The sequence below is a fragment of the Sturnira hondurensis genome, unplaced genomic scaffold (assembly GCF_014824575.4).
Source record: "Sturnira hondurensis isolate 20B ecotype Veracruz unplaced genomic scaffold, ASM1482457v3 Scaffold0000780, whole genome shotgun sequence".
NCBI classification, from domain to species: Eukaryota; Metazoa; Chordata; class Mammalia; order Chiroptera; family Phyllostomidae; genus Sturnira; species Sturnira hondurensis.
This window is the reverse complement of record NW_028073411.1, coordinates 17,333,343-17,353,334: the sequence shown is the minus strand read 5'-3', so window position 1 is coordinate 17,353,334 and position 19,992 is coordinate 17,333,343. Positions and strand designations below refer to the sequence as shown.

General features: G+C 65.9%; 1 protein-coding gene across 1 annotated transcript; it reads left to right on the top strand.

The window, feature by feature from the left end:
- Nucleotides 1-13,600: 13,600 nt before the first annotated feature.
- On the top strand, nt 13,601-18,145 carry HMX1 (H6 family homeobox 1). Its single transcript, XM_037046526.1, has 2 exons — nt 13,601-14,164; nt 16,753-18,145. The coding sequence occupies exons 1-2, from the start codon at nt 13,774-13,776 to the stop codon at nt 17,397-17,399; spliced, it is 1,038 nt and encodes a 345-aa protein (XP_036902421.1). The 5' UTR covers nt 13,601-13,773; the 3' UTR covers nt 17,400-18,145.
- The last annotated feature ends 1,847 nt before the right edge of the window (nt 18,146-19,992 follow it).

Genomic DNA, 19,992 nt, shown 5'->3' with positions numbered 1-19,992 from the left:
GCCCAAGAAGCTGGTGCCAAGGCTGTTGGCGCTGGGCAGCGGGTGCAGTTCTGAGTCCTCCAGGGTAGGCAGGGCTGCAGGGATCTCAAAACCAGTCACCTCTGTCCATGGCTGCTGCGCCCGGCCGGTAGAGGGACGTCAGGCACTCGGGGTGGTGGGGGAGGGGCAGCGGGGGAACCATGGAGCTGGGGGCCGGGGTTGGGGCCGGGTGCCCTTTCCTGGCATGGTTCCCTTCTAAATTCCTGGCACTAACCGCGATGATCCTACACCCGCCGTGGGTGTACATGCCCGGTCCTGGGCCTGCGTTTCCTGGCTTTGTGGGCAGGTGGGGCTGGGGGCTCTGAACCATGCGCCCTGATTCCTGCGCTGTGCACGCAGCCTTGGCCGACCCTGAGCCAGGTCCCACCGGGAACTTCCTGCCCCCGCGTTCCCTTCTCTGGGCAGATTGCCTGGCCCTCACTAAACTCTGCAGGAAGAACTGGAGGGGTGCTGGGGCCAAGGACTAGGGGTTGGCGTCAGCCCCAAGCACTTTGCTGTCCCAAGGTCCCACGCACCGGGAGCGGGGGCGCTGCCGCGGGCGCCCTTCCTGGTGGGAGCAACCGAGGCCCTGGAAGGAAAGACACAGACAGCCACGAAGGAGGCTTCGTCTTGATCAAAACGCACAGGGGCTGCAGGCCCAGCTGGGGTGGGGGGTCAGGAGCAGGCCTTCGGCCCCCTGGGCAGGCGGATTTCCTCTCTCCCCTCCCCCACGGCCCACCTGCCTCCGCAGAGAGCTGGACTGCCTGCTTGTTCAAGGTCAGGTGGCCAGGGTGCACCACCCCACAGGAGGGGCTGCCGTGAAGGGGCAGCACCTTTTCCGGGCGCCTGTGTCAGCAGGGTGGCCTTGGCCCCATGCATTTGGAACATGTCTCCCAATCCGAGGGACAGCTGGATACTGGGGATCCCATGGGGCAGGGTCCGCCCAAAGGCACATCACATCAAGGCTGAGCAAGCTTGAGACTGCTCTTCCTGGGCTTGGTGCTGCCTGACTTTGCCTGTGGGCACAGCCCTGGGCACTGCCCCAGGGGGGCAGCGGGGGGGGGCGATGGGGAGGACCAGACTCCCAGATCTCCCTGGCCTCTCTGCCCTGGGGAAGGGGCACTTGGGGGCCTGGGCTGGGCTCCAGGTTCAGAAGCACCATCGTCCGGGTGGCTGTGGTGAGTGCAGGTGGAGAGGACCACCGGTTCCCTGCAGACGGTGTGGGTGCGTACAGTCTCCAGTCTTGGCCCTGTCCGGGCCTGTCTGAGCCCCTGGCCCGGACTGCCACCCCTGTGAAGAGGGGACAGCACCTAGTCCCCCACCTCGTGCCCAGCTGTGTGTGTCCAGTGCGTGGGCTCCCCAACAGGCTGGCACGGGAGAGTTCCAGGAACTTAAAGGACTACAGTGGCCCCACAGGGTGGGGCAGGGCAGGGCCCTGGAAGTGGGTGCCACCTTGGGAGAGTGAAGACTCCTGCTGGGCTGAGTTTCCGGCTTATTCCTCCTCTCCCCGCGTGTCCACCTGCTGCCCCCCGCCCCAGGGCAGGTTTGCCTGTGAAGTGCCCCCTCTGTCTCCTTTTGGGGAGTGGGGGGGTGAGGAGCCAGGTCCTTTCCAGGCTGGGCTTTCTCTAAATGCCACTCAGACCGGGCGGGAGGAGCTGGCCCGGGCAAGGAGGACACTGCCTGGCCTTCACTCATGGGTGGGAGTCTGCCAGCGTCCACCTGCTTGCTGGTGTGGGGTTTTGACCAGGATCACTGGGGGAAGGAGTCCAGACTGAGAGTCTGTCCTGGTGGAGGGCATGGCGGGGAGCACGACGGGAGAGCTGGGCGCTGCGTTCTGCGGGCTGGGCTGGCACCCCATGTTCTGTTCGAGGGCCTGCTGCCCAGCGTCGGCTGGTCTCCCCATTTCAGGGCTGGGAGGGGCGGTCTACTCTCTCTGGGGAACTGCTTCTCAACCACATGGGTCAGGCTGGTGTCCCGAAGGCACCCTGCCTCCTCAAGTCCCCCGGAGCTGCCGGGGGCACCAGACCAGGGCAATCTCCCGGGATGCCCGTGGAGGCTGAAGGCTCCTCCAGCACCAAGGGCACTGTCACAAGAACTTGGCTGGGCCCTGCCGTCATCGAGCTCATTTTCTGTTGAGAAAACTGAGGCTTAACGAGGCATGGGGTTTACCGACCCGGGTCCCCTGGGGCCAGAGACGAGATGCAGTCCTGGCAGCTGCAGAAACAGGTGGAGAGTGGCCTGGTGGCTCATGACACCAGTATCTCCCACTAGGGCTGACCCCAAGTGTGACAGGGGCCAGGATTGCTTTCAGAGACCCCAATGGGCCTCGCGATGCTGTGGGAGCCTGGGCCCTCACAGGCCAGCACCCCTCCCGGGAGCCCGGCCTCTTGGTGTGCTCCTGGGAAGCGGCCTGCCCCTCCACACGTCCCTGCAGGAGCTCCCCCCACTGCCAGGCAGAGGGCCCTCCATTCCTGGAGGGAGCCGCAGGGGAGACTGAGACCCATCCCATCCCTGTCCCCTGTCAGGGGTTTCCACTGGAATGTAGGATTCACTGAGGCCATCTGCTGCCCCGTGTGGACCCACCAGTGCCTCCATGGGAGTGAGCGGGCCCCTCCCAGGCAGACAGGAGTCTGCACCAGCCGATTCGGCGCTCCCCCCCCCCCCCCCCCCCCCCCCCCCCCCCCCCCCCCCCCCTCTNCGTCTTCTTACCTGGGCTGAAATATCAGGGACCCTGCACCTCCAGCACTGGCTGGTTCGGAGCCTCCCCCAGCCCCTTCCTGCCTTCTCCACACCGCTTCACGAGTAATCCTCCCCTTGCTTAGAATAGAGAGAGTGGAGTTCAGGAACCTGCTGCTCCAGGGCCCAGACAACAACCCTGGCTAGGCAGGCCCTGTGGGAAAGCAGCTTAGGTCTGCAATGTCTGTCTGTCTCGTTTTAAGAGCAAGAGCACCCTGTCTGTGCTCAGACATAGTTCTCTCCATAGACCCGGCCTGTGGGGGCCCACTGAGTCCTCAGACCCAGGAGAGAGTGAATGGAAGGGAGCTGGTTCTCACCAGGATGTTCACAGGAGGCTGCCAGGCTGGGCGCTGCCCCCTGCTGGAGTTCCACCCTAATTACAGGCCCAGGGACAGAACGAGGGAGGCCTGGCCGCTCCTGGATTTCCCAGGCTGCTGGGCTGGAACTTGGGCCGGACGTGGCCATCACACAGTCCCCTGATGGATTGCAAGGCCACCCAAGCTCCTTGGGGCTCATATCCAGCCTCCTGGCCTGCTGAGCGGGACCGCATGGGCCAGAAGGAGACGTGGGTGCATCAGAGACTTCCCCCGTGTGTAATCAGACCGTGGAACGTGGACGCTGTCCATCCCCTCTTCCCGGGTGGGTGAGGGCGGGCCCGCCTCCGTCGGCTCCAGGTGTCCAGATGGGCTCGCTGCTGGGCTGCCTCCCGTCCGTGGGCACCGAACAAATGGCGGAGTGAATGAATGACGTGCCCGCCACGCACCTCACCAGGGCCCGGCCCCAGCAGCGTGCCATGTCATCCCTGTCCGGCTCTGGTCCCACCTTCCCCAGGGGCAGGGGGACAGGCTGTCTCCTCAAGGCAGTCCTGCTCATGACCTCTGGGGGCAGTGGAAGAGGCACTTCTAAGCCTAGGCCAAGTTCCACCCCATGGTGTGCCCCAAACCACACCAGAGTCTTTAGTTCAAGGCCCCCGACTGTCACAGAAACAGAGTGGGGTATGGGGACCCAGGGGCGAAATGCATGCCTTCAGGTCTGTGCCCCAAAGCCTGTTGCTGCTTCAAGTCAGTTCCAGAAGTGTCCCCACGGTGGCACTAGTGGGACGGCACAGGCCCTTCCTGGCCCTGCTGCTCCGTCAAACCTGCAGAGCAGATGAGCCTTGGAAGCGTGTGGCTCCCGGCCCTGCCCCTGCCCCTGCCCAGAGAAGCGAGGGAATTCCGGCAGAACCTGGCTCCTCTGCAGATTCAGGTCCAAGACGCTGCCGCTCTAGGACGCCCCCCTGGTCCCGAGAACGTGATGCGGAGTGATTTGAACAAATCTCCTCGAAGTGCTTTCGAGCTGGCGTGTGTAATCCCTGTCCCAGTGCTGTGAGTCCGCCAGGGACTCCAGGGACGCCAGCTTCACTGCGGACCAAGAACCAGGCCCCACCTTGCAAACCACTTACCACATCACTGCGGCACTGGACAGCTGGTGGCAGGATGGCTCATCCCACCGCTACAGCTGTGGCTCACGTGGACCGAGGGGCTGAGTGAAGCCAGGGCCCGGCCGGCAGGCAGGGCCTGCTGCCCAGAGCGGGGCTCCCTCCATCCTCACGGGCATGGAGCGTAGGGCAGCAATGTGGTGTCTGTATACAGGACACGGACAAGCGAGGACACGGACCTCTCACTGAAGGGTCCAGGCGGGACTGGAACCAGGCGATTTCCACCCACCCACCCCTCCTCAGACACGGGGCCAGCAGGAAAGCTGCTGCCATCCAGCGCTCGGGGACGGTGCGGGTGTGGGCTGCTGTGTGGACTCAGCTGAGGTGCCTGCCAGATGGGCCTGGTAGTTCAGGGTTCCGGCTTCCTCCCACACCACCAGACACCCCTCCCGGCCTGTCCCCAGCCAGTGTGTATGACTGCCCCTGAGGAGGCTCTGCTGGCCCCAGGTAGGCTCGCCCCAAGGAGGGGGCAAGGGGAGCCGTGGGCAGAGGAAGCCAAAATGTGGGGGATGCGACCATCCCGCCCCAGGGCTCAGACCAGGCCCTGGGGCCTCAGGGAGGCTGGGCTTGCATGAGAAATGGAAGTCCAACCGCCCAGCAAAAGTGTCCCTTCTGTGATGGATGCAAGGTGTGGGGGTCTTGTCAAAGGAAGGGGGCGTGTCACTCAGCACATAGCTGGGGACACCCCATCAGAACCACCCCCAGGGCTTGCCTCAGAACCTTTGTCACACTCCAGCCATCAGAGGCCAGCCGGGCAGGGCCAGGTGCCCGGGGATACCCTGTGGCCAGAGCTGAAGAGTGGGGTCTTCCCCGGCCAGGCCCACGCGCCCAGAGCTCTGCTGGAGTCCGGGTTTCTGTGCGGATGATGAGAGAGGAGGTGCACGATGATGTCCCTGTACATCCCCTGCCCCTGGGCATGTATTTCATCCCTCTGGGACCTGTTGAGAGGCCCCCTGGTCTGGGAGGGCCAGCTCCCAGGGCCAGGAGGCAACAGTTCCCACAAGCCATCAGCACACACGCTGGCTGCCCTCCCTGCTCTGTGCTGAGCCCGGAGCTGGGGCTGGGGGCTGGGGCTGGGGGCTGGGGCTGGGGGCTGGGGCTGGGAGCCTGGGGACTGAGACACCCTCCTGGTGCTCAGGCTGATGACAGTCTCGTGGGCTGAGACCTGAACGTGGGTCAGGGAGCCCATGGAGGAGGAAACCGGAGCTGGGGTGAACCTCAGCCATGGTGCACGCCTCGCCAGACTCCAAATGCAGTGCACTCTACCCCAAGTGCACTCTGCCCCAGACTGCCAGGCCCCACCGCAGTCGGGCAAGGTCTTGGCCAGGGAAGCCCGGCAGCCACCTCCCGGCAGCCCACGTGATACCGTTAGTCTGGCAAAGCGTGAAAAATGTGAAAAACGTGAAAAACGAAAGGGGCTGTGCTGCCTCCCGGCAGAGGAGTGAGGGGCGGCCCCGCATCCCCCACTGGGAAGGCGGTCTGTGAACCAGACACACGCGTGCATTCACGCACACGCAGGTACCTTCACACAGGCGCTGCTGGGCCCATCGGTCAGAAACATGAGAACCAGCGCCTGAGGAGACAGTGGCGTGGGTTCTGGTCAGCGACAGGGGCAGGAGGGCGGCTTGTGGGCGTGGCCCAGCAGTAAGCCAGGCTCCGGGGCCCCAGGCCATGTTGGGGGAGAGGCAGGCAGGAGAGCGACCCCTGCCCCTGCTGGGGTTGTGTGTGTCCCTGTGTGCCTGGGTCTGAGGGGCACAGCGTGGGGAGCCAGGCCCACAGGTGAATGCACAGGGTGGTCCACATGCGGTTTTTGGGGTCGACAGGCAAGCAGGGGACAGGGGTCGACAGGCACAAGGAGTGCAGGGGTCCTGTGCGCGCAGTGGTGCCAGGGCACCCATCTGAGTGCAGTGAAGGTGTGTGGACGTGGGGGGTGGGGGGCCTGCTGTGTGTGGATGTGGGTGTGCAAGTGAGAGTGTGGGACTGGGGGACATGTATAAGTGAGTGTGGGTGTGTGTGTACGTGGTGTGTGCACGCCTGCGAGTGTGTGTAAACAGGACTGTGCGTGTGGGTGTGTGTGCGTGGGCCTCAGTGTGCTCCAGTCCCCACTGGCGCCTGCCCTGTGTGCTGTGATGGGGGATGCCCACAGGCCCATCGTGGGGGCTCAGAGCGGAGTGGTTCCTGGTGGCCTGTGTCAGCCCCTCCCGTCTCCCTGATCCCCCGAGCCCTTTGGGCAGAGCACTCGGCACTCACACTACAGGGAAAGCTCTTCCCCCAGGCGTGGAGGCCAGAGGAGTCGGCAGGTAGGGGGGCTGCTTGGGGGCCCTCCATGGCATGGGCCTCCTGGTGGCTTGTGGCCCTTGGGCTTCCCCGGGGGCCATTTATTCCTCCGTGCAGCGCGGACGTCCAGGCTCAGAGTGGTCCAGTGTCTGCCCAGGGGCCTGACTGCGAGGTCCAGCCCTGCTGCCACCTTCCACAATGGGGGCAGCCCCCCAGGACCTCAAGCTGGCCTTGGGGGACAGCCACAGCGGACTCCCCCTTGGTCTACACCTCAGTCTTGACCGGTCAGTGGGGGGGCTTTTCCCCCCTTAGCTGCCTCCTGACCCTTCCAGGCCCTCTGCACTGCCGTGGCCCTCAGGCACCTCTGGGGCTCTCTGCACCTTCACTCCACAGCCGGTGGCCAGGGGCCCCCCTCGGTCTCATCTCTGCCAGCGTCTAAGGGCTCCCCTCTCCCAGGCATCAATCACTTCAGAGAGCTTTCACTACTCCCATTTAATTTGCAAAAATTAATTTGCACCTGGTACAAAACTCACACCGTGCAGAGGAGTGAACAGGGGAGTCCTACCCCCGACTCCAGCATGGGCGCTGCGGGTGGGGTGGGTGTTCACAGCCCCAGGCAGTCCTGCCTTCCTCGAACCAGGGTGCGTGCTCTGTGCTGTGTCCAGGGGCCACTGCCGGAACACAGGACCCGACGCGGGGAACTAGAAACAACAGAAAGGGGTGTTTCCCAGTCTGGAGGCCAGACACCCAAGGCCAAGGTGTTGGTGAGGGTGAGGGGGTGGGGCTGCGTGTTCGGGGAGCCCAGGAGGAGCTGTGGGAAACAGGAGGTGCAGGGCTGCAGCCCTGGCGCCCCCACCCCGCCGCCCACGGTCTCTTTGCAGGGCCTTCTTCATGTCAGGGCAGGCGTCCTATTGGATGGGAGCCCCCCCACTCCGGTGGGACCTCATCTTCTCTCCCTGGCCCTGCAAACGCCCTCCTTCCAGAGCAGGCTGTTCCAGGGACTGGTGGTCAGGGCTCCTGCACCTGAACTTCGGGGCGATTCAGCCCCTTTTCGTACTCCCTCCAACCTTTCACAGACATCCTGGACCCGCTCTTGCTGACTTCCCTCAGCCGGTCCTCGAGGGGCCCCCTACTGTCCGGAGCACCCCATTATTTTCCCAGCCGCACAGGCGGCAGTGGGAACACACGGGCTCTGCTGAGTCGCATGTGGGGTTCAGATTTTTGCAGTCGCAAGTCCCGCTGAGTGACCTCTGGTGTCGCCATTTCGCTGAAGTCCCCACAGGGTGTGGGGGCGCCAACGCGGTCAGACCCGCAGAGTCCTGGCCTGGGAGGGGCTTGCTGAACCTGCCCCACTCAGACCCGGCTGCTTCCGATGAGGGGCGGGGGGCGGGGCTTCCTCACGCCCCACCAGCCCTGCGGTTGGGGGTGGAAGGGGCGGGCCTTCTCCTACGGTGACCGCCATTCCCGGGGCGAACATTCCAGGCTGCACAGGCGCGGCCCGCTAGGCCCCAGGCATCCGCGCCGAGGCCGGGAGGGCCAGCCGGCCAGACCGGCGGGATTCCCGCCGGCTCCTGGGAAGAGGCTCCCTGCACTCAGGTCGCCCAGCCCTTTGTTCCAGCCTCACGCCCCCAACCCCAGTCACTTCCAATCAAGGTCACGGGCAGCCTGAGCTGCCTGAAGGTCCCCCGTGGTTCGGATAACTCAGAGCACAAATCTGGGCTCCGCTGTGGAAACCCAAGCCTGCTCCCACCTCCAGGTGCTCCTTCTATTGGAACCAGACGTCCCTGCACCCTGAGCCCCGTGACCACAGCTTCTCAGCCCTCGCCGAGGCAGGAAAGGGCGTGACATCACCGTTGGGCAGCGTCTGTCCACAGAGCCGTTCCTGCCACCAAGGCCTCCCTCCCACCAGACCTCATCTCCCTGTCCCTGCTCAGGCGCCTGTTCCCAGAGGAGGGGAGGCGCTGGGTCTCACTGCTGGTCGGTGGCAGGGCTGGGGTGGAAATTCACGAATTACCATGAGCCCCTCTGGGTGGGCAGGGGACCCCAGACAGACAGACGGATGGATTGTGGGCCGATGTGATCCAGCCAGACTCATGCTGACGGAGGTGCCTAGCTGCTGGGTCAGGGGTGTTCTCTGGTCCAGTCTCACCAGGGTTGTGCATGTTTGAAAGTTTTCCTCCAAACCCCACAAAATGTTGAGTAAAAAAAATCTACCCACAGAGAAGGGACGGGCCCCTTCGACGGGCCCCTTCACCAGTGAGAGCCCCTAGCAAAACCCGGGTTTTGCAGGGCACCTGCAGGGGGTGGGGGCCACGTGGGTGCTTGCCACCCAGGGACAAGTCACACACAGCCACCAAGCCCTGGGTGGGGGTGAACACGGGGCGGGAGACCAGCTCCAGGTGCTCCTTCTGGGGCCCCTGAGGGCAGGGCGGAGGTGGAGGGGCTCAGTGAGAACTGCTCCACGGAGGGGACAGGCAGTGGTGGCCCCTCCTCTGCCCCAGCTTCCCCTCCCAGCCCTAAGCTGCAAATGGGAAAGGACCCTGGAGCTCATGCAGGGCAGCTGGCCGGGTGGCACTGGCTGGGCGGAGTCACCTGCTGGGAACTGCCGGCTCTACCCCTCCCCTCTGTGTGCCAGGAATGCGGGGAGCCTCCTCCCCCTCCTCCTCATTTCCCACTGCCTCTTCCCCTCCCCCCCAACCTGGCAGTGGAGTTCTGGGTGGGACCCACCTGGCAGCTTGAGACAGGGCCCCTCCTCCCAGCGTTGGAGCGGAGACTTCGCCGTGGAAGGTGGAAGGAAGCGGCCAGGAAAGGCACCCGAAGCCGTCTTGGAGCACTTGGTCTTTTTCGAAGCGACCTTTTTCCACGTGAGACTTTTGGGCGAGGTCTCTGGACTTCTCCCGCACCAGTGTTACAGCTGGGGTCCCCAGAGGCAGTGGCCTGCTCAGGACCACGGTGGGCTCAGCAGCTAAGCAGAGACTTGGAGGTCGGTGCCTGGCTGCGAGGTGGGGGGCAGACCACTTGGAAGCCAGGAGCAGGGCCCTGGGCTCTCCCCTAACACACCCCCATCGGGGCTGCAGTGGGGAACAGCAGACACTGCCAGGTGCCCCAGGTGCCCCAGGTGCCCCAGGTGCCCCGGCTGGGTTCCCCTGCGGGTGTCCTTCCCTCACACCCACTGCGGCGGGGGCAGGGGGGCACAGTGCTGCTTATCTCCTGGACCACCACAAGACCTGGCTGTCATCCTGTCCCGGCCGCCACTTTCGGCTCCTCCCAGGCCCAGCTTCAACCCAGTCACTTCCCCCAGAGGACAGTCCAGCAGCCATGGTGGCTCCTCACTGCTTTGCAAACTAAGAACCCTGTGTGCACCAGGCACACAGGCCTGCCTGCCCTACCTGGGGCCGCAGGTGGTCCCCGGCCCCTGCCACCCCTGCTCCGCTCCCACCGGGAGAGCTGAACCCACAGCAGCCTGGCTTCCTGCCCACATGCCCCTGCCCAGCGAGGAGGAGACCCAGGTCAGGCCAGGTGCTGGTGACAACAGGAGGGACGATGCGCCCTTCTGAAGTGCTCAGTGACGTTCAGTCTGCCTGTCGGGACCCTTTGCCCAGGAGTTCCCTTGCCCAGTGCAGGAGCTGCCCTGCCTTCAAGCCAGTTGGGGCCCAGCCACTGTGCCCTGGCACCACCCTGCCCCCAGCCACAGACCAGTGAGCGCGCTGACGGGGGTCACCTCACACCCCCAGGTTCTGGGGACTGAGCGACTCGGTGTGGGAGCTGGAACAACGGGCGTGACCGTGGGTTTAAGGCACAGTGGTTGAGAAAGCCATTGCTCCACTTACCAGCGTGGGTACATCTTGCACGCGCTCCACGTTCAGGTGGGAAAGTGAGGGGCACAGAAAGTGAGGGGCACAGACGAGAGCAGGTACGGGGGGAGGGGTGAGGACAAGTGGCATTGGGATGATAGATGACGGAAGTGAAACGAAGACTAAATCGAAATTTAAAAGTGGACATTCTTTGAAATTATTCCCAAAGAGACAGTTTATTAAAACAAAACAAAACAGGCCGCAGCTCACCCCTCAAGTGTGCGGAGCACCTGTGGCTGCCAGCCAGGACCCAGGCCAGGGGGACACAGGTGATGAGGCACCGTCCCTGCCCACTGTCCCGAGGAGAGGAGCAGCGGGGACTCCGTGGTGGCCTGTGTGCCCGCAGAGGCGTCTTGGGGGGGGGCGGAGAAGGGAGGGAGGGAGGACAAGGTGCTGCGGCGTGGGGTTGGGGTGCCCACACAGGCAGCTAGAAGCCGATGGGGACAACTTTCTGCCCGGGGGGTCCTGAAGCTTCGGAATTCTGCCCAGCACCCAGAGGTGACCAGAAACGTGGGCTCTGAGGGTGGGAATGCCAGAAATCGTGCTCGGAGTCGTGGGGGGTCCGTCTGGAGAGCTTTCGGGCACCGAGCGCAGCCTGCTCACTTTGAGTTGCCGGCTCCCTCTGACCCCAGCAAGCTTCAGTGAGGGCGAGCCCGGTCGGCCGAGTCAGAGCTCCGCCTCTCGCCTCCTCACCTGGTCGTTGGCGGCGCAGCGACCAGCGCGGGGCAGAAGTGAGGCCCGGGCCTGCACCATGAGTCGACCTCAGCCTCCCTAACCGACCCGGCGCCTAAGTGGAGACTATCTGCCGGTTGTCTGGATCCTGTGCTCCCGCCACCATGGCGCGCAGGAGCTTGGAGGGGCCCTTGGTGCCGGAACCCAACGTAGGGGCCGCCAGCCCGTTGCTCGGTGCATCCGTAGATATGACGTGCCCTCTGCAGCCCCCAGAAGGCCCCCTACCGTCTGCTTGGTTAGGCTCACCTCAGCCCCTGGCCTCCCATCCCCCGCGGCCCGCAGGGGCAGTGAGTGGGCAGACCTGGCCAGCCCCGGCTCCCCCCACCCCTCCACCCCCAGCCTCAGCTCCCAGCCGCCGGGCACAGGCAGGGCACGTACTGGTGTGGCTGACAATAGAGGGGGCAGGACCAGAGCTGCGAGCCGCCCTCCCCAGGGCCCGCAGCCTGGAGCCGAGAGAGCTAGCACCCGCTCGGAGGAAACCCCACTCCGAAGGCGCTCAGATCAGAGGGGGCGGTGGCCCTACCTCCCAGTCTTGGGGGTCAAGAGGAGGCCCGCTGGTGGGAGCGCCCACCCAGGGCAACTCGGCGGAGTGGCTGTTAACTGGAAGGCACTCCTCCCACGGCCAGGCTTGTATCTGGCCCCTCTTTGGCCTCAGTTTCCCCGCCTGTCAGAAGCCTTGGCAAGATAGGCCGGTGTCGGGCCAGGAACCAGAAATTCTCTTTCCGATCAGGGAGCTCACTCCTCCCCCTGGTCTGGCCCCTCTGGTTGGGGTGCCCCAGGGGGCAGAACTGGGGGGACCACAGCTCTTCCCTAGACCCCAACGGGGGTCCTCATGTATGGAGCGCCCCATCTGCGCATCTGCCGCCAGGTCGAAGTTGACATTGCGAGTCCGTGCCACGGAGGTCTCTGTCTCGCCTGGGGTAGGCTGTGAGGGCCAGAGGGGACGGCCCAGCGTCCGGTCCAGAGAATGGAAAAGCCCCTCTCACCCGAGGTCGCCTGCAATGGGCAGCCAAGGGCGGAGCACGCACGCAGGTGAGGGGTGTCTGGCGTGACTGGCTCCCTGGAGATACGCCGCGGTCGCTTCGGAGAGGCGCACCGTTTTGTCCCCGCGGCCACTGCCGACGGGGTCCCCGGTTAAGCCTCGGGCACTCCCCCACCCCTCGCACTGCTGCGCTCTCCCGTAGGATTACGGGAGGGCCCCGGGCCCCAGGCAGCGAATTCCAGGCCCGCCCGGGTAGTCTGTCCTCGCCCCTGTTCTCCGTCCAGAGATGAGGACCCTCCCTCCGGCGCGGCTGTTCGGGGAAGTTAAAGCGAGTGGGAAGCGCCGGCCTGCAGCCGCCCTCCCGGAAAGCGACAGCAGTTGGGTGGGCAGGGGCCTCGGGCTGGCGGAGCCTGGCTGGATGGGTCCGCGCGCGAATACCCGCGTCGGGAGAAGCCCGGGTGGCCCGCGCGGCCCGGCTGCGACCGGGGTCTCGGCTGCCCCTCGATCCTCGGGAGGCCGTTCTAAAGGTCACTCCCGCAGCTCCGAGGGCGGCGGCGCGAGGGGGCACGCGTTTGCCCGGCTGCAGGAACCGGGGGCAGCCCCCCACGCCTTCACAGCCCTGGAAACGGAGGCTCTGAGACGGACCGGGCCCGCCTCCGGGGACCTCCGCGGAGAGTCAGCGACTGGGCGGGATCTCCGAACCCCTTCCGAGGCCAAGGCCCCCCGGGGCGCGAGACCCGGCGGCGGTGGGGGGGGGCGGGGTGGAGAGGGGCTGTCACTCTGCGCGACTTGGGGCGGGATCGCGATGGGCGCAGCAGTAGCGCAGGCTCCGAGACCGAGCCGGGGAACCAGAAAGTTCCGTGACGCGACATAACGCGTCTCATCGGTGTGAGCGCGAAAATCTGCCGCCAGTTTGTGACATTCGGGGCCTTGAAAAAAATGACTGGGGTGCAGCCTTTTGCGGTTTCGTGGGAGCCCCGGGATCTTCGCGCACCCCCCCCCCAGGCGCACACACACCCACTTGCACACCCACCCACTAGCGCGCGCACACACACACACACACACACACACACGCAGCACGCGCGCGCGCGCGCACTCACCGCTCTCCGGGTGGCGAAGTAATTACGACCCTTGCGCGCGCTGATTGGCCAGCCTGTTTCTCCTCCGGGCCCGCAGCCAATGGGCGGCCGCCCAGCCGAGGTCCCACCTCCGCCACCCCCGCGCTCGGGGGACGAGGACCCCGGGAATGGATCACGAGGGGCGGGCCCGCCGCGACTCCCAGCCTTGGTCCCCGGCCCCGCGACCGCCCGCGCGCCCGGACCCCGCAGCGTCTCTGGGGCAGCGGTGGCTCCGGGGTCCGCACCTCGTCCTGCGGCCGAGCTGGCCGCCCGCCCCTCCCCTGCTGGCTCCTCCCCCTCCCTCCCCGCCCCTCGCGGGGCCGGCCCGGGCGGCGACCTGAGCCGGGACGTGAAAGGCGAGCCCGGCGGCGGTCTGGCCGGCTGTCCGCGCGCACCCGCTCCCCGCCCAGCCCCGCGCGGGGCCCGACGCCAGCGCTCCGGGCAGCGGCTCCAGGGTCAGCCGGCGTGTGCACCCGGGAGCCGCGCGCTGCCGTTCCGAGTGGGGACAGGGACCGGCCGCGCCCAGGGCGCCCGGGACCCCCGAGGAGCCCGGCAGAGCCCGACGGGCCCGCAGCCGCGATGCCGGACGAGCTGACGGAGCCCGGGCGCGCCACGCCGGCCCGTGCCTCCTCCTTCCTCATCGAGAACCTGCTGGCGGCGGAGGCCAAGGGCGCGGGGCGCGCGGCACAAGGCGGCGGTGGCCGGGAGGACGAGGAGGAGGACGACGACCCGGAGGACGAGGATGCGGAGCAGGCGCGGCGGAGGCGGCTGCAGCGGCGAAGACAGCTGCGCGCGGGCTCGGGCCCCGGCGTGGAGGCGCGGGCGCGGGCTTTGCTCGGGCCTGGCTCCTTGGGCCTCGGTCCCCGGCCGCCCCCCGGCCCCGGACCGCCCTACGCTCTGGGCTGCGGTCGCGCGACGCGCTGGTACCCGCGGGCGCCCAGTGGCTACGGAGGCGGCCTCAGTCCGGACAGTGAGTGAGGGCGCCTGGATGGGCGGGCCAGACCGCGGGGTTCGGACACCTCCTCGCGCGTCTGCTCCAGGGACTTTGCGTTTGTCTGCGCTCTTTTCGGGTCACTCTCGTCTTGTGTGTGTGGCTGGGTGTGGGTCGTATAGGGCCCCAGCAGAAATCCTGGTTGGACGGGTTTGGAGGGCCACTCTCGGGGACAGGCTGCCGCCGCCGCCCGAGCGAGGTTGCCCGGAGTCTGGGTCTCACCCATTGCCAGGCCCGGCGGGCGCTGGGGAGGCTGTAGAGCCGCGGAGAGGAAACAGGGGAGAGAGGAGGACGGACGGCTGAAGAGAGACCAGGAGACACAGAGGAGAGAGGGGAAGACAGGGAGCAGGGGCGGTGGCCGCGGGTCAAAGAGGGAGGGATTTTGGGAGAGAAAATCGGAGAATGAGATGCAGAAAAAGAAACCCACGCGTGAGAGAGAGAAGAGAGAAAGGATGCAGCGAGGAAAAAGGAAGGAAGAACGAAGTGAGGATCAGAGGCGGGGAAACACCGGCCCGGGGCAGAGGGAGCCCCGGCTGTGGGCTAGACGGGGGGTGGGGGTGGGGGTGGTCCTCCCGGGGTCTGTGCCCCAGAGTCCAAGCTCCTGGGGTGGCTGCAGGTGCCAGGCGGCAGGGGAGCCCACTCTGAAGCCCCTACCTCTCCCCTCCCTTTCTTTTTTGCTCCTCCCCCTCTCCTGCCTTTGTTCCCTGCTGAGGGTGGGGGGCTGGGACTGGGGTTCTCAGCCTCAGAACCCCCTCAGTTCTGCTCCCTTCCTCTGGGCCACTGCCTCCCTTGGAGACATGCCCTTTGCAGGCAGACGCCTGGGAGGGAGACCAAGCATTCCCCTAGGATCAGGACCAGAAACCTGGTCCCCAGGCTTTGCCAGCTGCCCCCAACCCCAACCCACGCACACCATTCGGCCAGCTCCCCAGCCCCTGGTTCTGGGGCGCCCACCCTGGAGCCCTTTCTGCTCTGGCGCTCGTCTGCGTGGGTGGCGGTGGGTGGGCAGAGAGTGCTCCTCTCTCGGGTAATCCCCTCTCGGGTGTGTTTGCAGGGACAGGTCTCAGAGAGTACACTCAGAAAGTTCGCAACCCTCTTGTGAATGGAGGCAGGCCTCAGTGCGTCCCTGAAACCGAGTGATCAAATGTAGGGCCATCCCGGGGGGAGGTTTTTGAAGAGGGTCTTGAAGGGCAGAACTCTTTCTCCCCCCCCCCACCTGCAGCCCTTCTGCCCTGTCAGCCCCCAAGAGGCAGCTGGCACCTCATTTCGTGCGAAGCGGGTTGGGGGTAGGGTCCCCGTTTACACCAGAGCTGGTGCGCCGTCTTGGCACCTTATGGTAATTCATGAGCCTCTCTGAGTCTGGGGGTGTGGGGTGTTGTGTGGGGCAGAGGCTCCCCATACCCGGTGAGCCAGCCTGGAACCTGACCCCTCTGCTGGCACCCTGAGGGCTTAGCCACCAGGGTTGGGGGGGGCACATGCAGATCTGTACACCTCTAAGGGGCACATCTGCACACCCCCAAGCCACCGCACACGCCCACCCCCAGATACTCACACTGGGGACTCACGGCTGCCAAGTCCACCGTCCTCTGAGAGCTGCCCTGCCAAATGCCAGCCGGATGGCCCCCGGGCGACCTTTGCACGGAGGCCCAGGCAAGATGAAGGGGCAGGCGGGCCTGAGGTGGCCCTGTGCTCAGACCTCAGCCTCCTGGAGCCAGACCCGGGGACGTGGGTCCTGCACAAGCTTCAGTGGGAACATCTTTCCCTTGCCCACCGGCCCGCCCACCCAGGGCATCTCCTCACCTCTGGGAGGGCAGGTGGAGTTCCCGGTTTGGAGCTCCGGGTCAGGGCCCCCTGCAGACTTCTGGACCCTGAACCCCCAGGCTGCTCATGGGTTCGGGTGGGATTCGCGGCTGCCGATTTCTGCCGAGCCCCACGGGTGCGCATTCCCTTGAGCGGGATGGTGGGTTGCTGGGCGCGAATTGGGGCCTGGGGGCTGGGGGTCGGGAAATGGGGCTGAGTGGGCATCCCCGTGCCCCCTGGGCTGGGAATTTCCTTCAGGGGTCGTTTGCAGTTGCTCACCTTCCTTCTGCAGGAAGGTTTCTGTGCAGGCGGGAACTTCGCCCTGCTCCGGAGAGTGCTGGGGAGGCGGCTCAGCGGCTCATCACAAACTTCTGGGTCTGGCGGGGGTCGGGGGGCGAGGGGGCGAGGGGGTGTCTGCTGCGTTCCAGCGCGCAGCGCATTTCTCTGAGGGACATCTGCCCCCTGTGAGGTGGCCTGAGGGCCTTCGTGCATTTTAATGGTGACAGGAAGTCAGTCTTCTCTTTCTGTGTGTTTCTCCACCTCGGAATGGGTACATGGCCGCGTGCTGGTGTGGCGCAGTGGCTGGTGCCCACCTCTTGCTGCTCTGCCTCTCTCATCCCCCTTCCCCACTGCCGTGGCGGTGCGCTATGGGTGACAAGGGGAGGGCGTGTCTGTGCCAGGAACACTGCCTGGCCTGTAGCGGTGCCTACCGAGACTGGGTCTGGGGAGCAGGCCGCACAACCAACCGTGTGCCCCTCTCTCTCCTGCAGCCAGCGACCGGGACTCACCGGAGACCGGCGAAGACGTGGGCCGTGCGGAGGGCGCCTGGCAGCGGGGCCCCGGGCCCGGAGCAGTGCTGCGCGAGGCACCGGAGCTGGCGGCGCGGGGCCCTGCGGCCGGCGCGGAGGAGGCGGCCGAGCTGGCCGAAGCTCCGGCGGCTGGGGAGGCCCGTGGTGGAGTGGCTGGCGGCGGCGGGCGCAAGAAGAAGACGCGCACGGTCTTCTCGCGCAGCCAGGTCTTCCAGCTCGAGTCCACCTTCGACCTGAAGCGCTATCTGAGCAGCGCCGAGCGCGCCGGCCTGGCGGCCTCCCTGCAGCTCACCGAGACGCAGGTCAAGATCTGGTTCCAGAACCGCCGAAACAAGTGGAAACGGCAGCTCGCTGCCGAGCTGGAGGCGGCCAGCCTGTCCCCGCCCGGCGCACAGCGTCTCGTGCGCGTGCCCGTGCTCTACCACGAAAGCCCCCCGACCGCGGCCACCGGGCCTCCCGCCGCGCTGCCCTTCCCGCTGGCGCCTGCCGCGCCCGCGCCGCCCCCGCCGCTGCTCGGCTTCTCCGGGGCCCTGGCCTACCCGCTGGCTGCCTTTCCTGCCGCCGCCTCTGTGCCCTTTCTGCGGGCGCAGATGCCCGGCCTGGTGTGAGCCCCATCCGCTGCGCGCGCTCCCCGCGGCGGCTGGGGAGCTCTGCGGACGGACGCGCAGTCGGGTGAGCCGGCGCGCAGGGCCTGGGGGGCCATCCAGGAGGGCTGCTGCGCCCTCACAGCCCCCTCTGGGCCTTGGGAGGCGAGCCTCAGCCCTAGTGGGCGAGGCTTTGTCCCAAGCTCCCCCAGAATGTAACCTGTATGCCACGGAGAGCGGGCGTCCCAAACAGTGGCCCCTGAAACAGTTGCAAGGCTGGAATCCCCCCTCCACCAGAGAAGAGGGTGTCACAGAGAGACAGTGGCCACACCACACAGAGTACCTTGGGGACAGGCCTCAGCCAGGAAGTCGGTTTAGCCACATCCTTGGGAGCTGGCACCAGCCTGCAGCAAGACAGCCACACGGGGTGCTTCGGAGGTAGCCCTCAAACCCCAGCACCAACGTCCTCTCCTGGGACCACGCAGGGACCAGGACGGCAGGCCGCCCCGAGGATCGGGATCAGCCTCAGGGCCCTGATCCCGGGGATGGGCCGACGGGCTCTCCCCTGGGGGAGAGCCCCTGCAGAGGGGGAGGGAAGTGACCCCGCGGGGGGCTGCGTCTCAGATAGTCCCTTCGGAAGACGGGGCCACACTCCGGCTCCTCTCCAGGCTGCGGCCTCCATCAGTGAAGACTTGGTTTTGTTTTCTTTTGTTTTTTAATGAATCTACTTATTTGCGTTCGGAATAAAAAGGGACGTTTTCTGGACAGTCGGCTGCTTTGTGGTCACTGGGGTGGCCCCTCCTCTGGTGGCCTGGATGGGCTCGCCCTTCCTCCCTCCTGGAGTGCTTTCCCATGATGACGGGGGTGGGGGGGGGCGGCGACAGAGCCAGCCTCCTGGGGCAGGTGGGAGGTGGGCCGGTCTTGGGGGGCGCACTCAGACCTCCCCGCCTGCCCCCTGACAGGAGGTGGGGCAGGGGAGGGAGCTGGGGAGAAAGAGGGGACGCAAGGAGGTTTGAGGTCTCCATGGAAACTGACAGCCGCCAGGCCGATGAAGGCGGAAGGTCCCTCTGGCCCGGGTCTGCGCAGCGTCGCGTTCACTGTCCCCTCCTGCGCTGGAGCTGCGAGCCATCTTTGACCGAATGGGTGTTTTCTTCTGGCCCCAAATGGAGACAACTGGCACCCCAGCAAGGGCGGGTGAGGGACGCTGAGCTTGGGCCTCAGTGCCATCTCCCCCCCACCCCATCTTCAGTCGCTGCAGAGCTGGGGACTTGGGCGCTGGGCACAGCTGCAGCGAGACCAGGTCTTCGGGCCTCAGGGGAAGCTTACCCCCGTGGTCAGGGTCTCAGTGGCCAGCTGCCCCCATTGCCTTGGGCCGGCACGGGGCAGGGACCTGTGCCCTGCCTGCTTCTCTGGCCTGGAGAGAGTTGTTCGGGTCGAAAAGGCCACTTCTGGCCCTGGCTGGTGTAGCTCAGTGGATTGAGCACGGGCCTGTGAAGCAAAGGGACACTGGTTCGATTCCCAGTCAGGGCACATGCCTGGGTTGCAGGCCAGGTCCCCAGTAGGGGACACATGAGAGGCAACCACACATTGATGTTTCTCTCCCTCTCTTTCTCCTTCCCTTCCCCTCTCTCTAAAAATAAATAAATATATTTTAAAAAAAGAAAGAAAAGGCCCCTTCTGGGGCAGAATTGAGCCCCTGGGCTTCAGGCCTGGAACACACTCTGGGGTCGAGATGCATAGCACCCTGCCACCCTCTGGGCCCTCAGTTGGGGAAGAGGGGTGCCACAGGGGTCACCCCCACCCCAGACAGCTGGTCCGTCTGTCTGTCTGCCTCTAGCATTCAGCCTGCTGAGCAGGAACTGTCCCCTCCTGGCCAGGCCCCCGAGAGCTCCAGTAGGGCCTGCTCCGTGGGGCAGCCCCCCTGGTCCTGGCCCCCCTGGGCCCTAAGATCCCCACCTCCAGGCTCCCAGTGCCCGGTGCAGGACGGGGTGAGCATCTGAGGGACTTGTGGGTGCAGCTGACTAGCAGCTCCCCAACTCAGCCTCCCCTCAGCCCTCCCAGGCTCAGGCTCCCCCTGGGGGTGTGTGGGGGTAGCTGGAAGCTGCTGCTTTTCCCAGTGGCTGGGACTAGTTCTAATCCAGAAGAGCCGTTGCACGTGGTCAGTGAGGTGCCAAGGGGGCTCCTCCTGGCCACTCCAGGGGCGGTGCCCATCCATCTCTCCATCTCTGCCCCCCGTCAGGCCCACTCAAGGCCTCCACACCCTGGCTCTGTCGCTTTTGTGGTGGTCCCACGCAGATAGCAAACTCCTGTGGACACGGCTCCCACCGCGAGGCCTCCTGCGGGCAGAGGTCTCGCCAGGGCTTCCGCCATTTCCCTGCTGGATGCCAGCAGGTCGGGCCTCCGTGCAGCCCCAGCCCTGTGTCTGCAGCGGCCACAATGGCGATTCCGAGGAGGTCACGGGACTCCCGGCCGCCCTTGAATGGGAGAATGGGGTCATTAAAGCTGAAAGGAAGCCTTCCTGCCGTGGGGCCGCTTTACGTGACTGTGGCCCATTCTCAGACTGCGCCAAGACCACATGGAGAGACTTCTGCACTCGCTGGGCCAAGTGTGGTGCCCA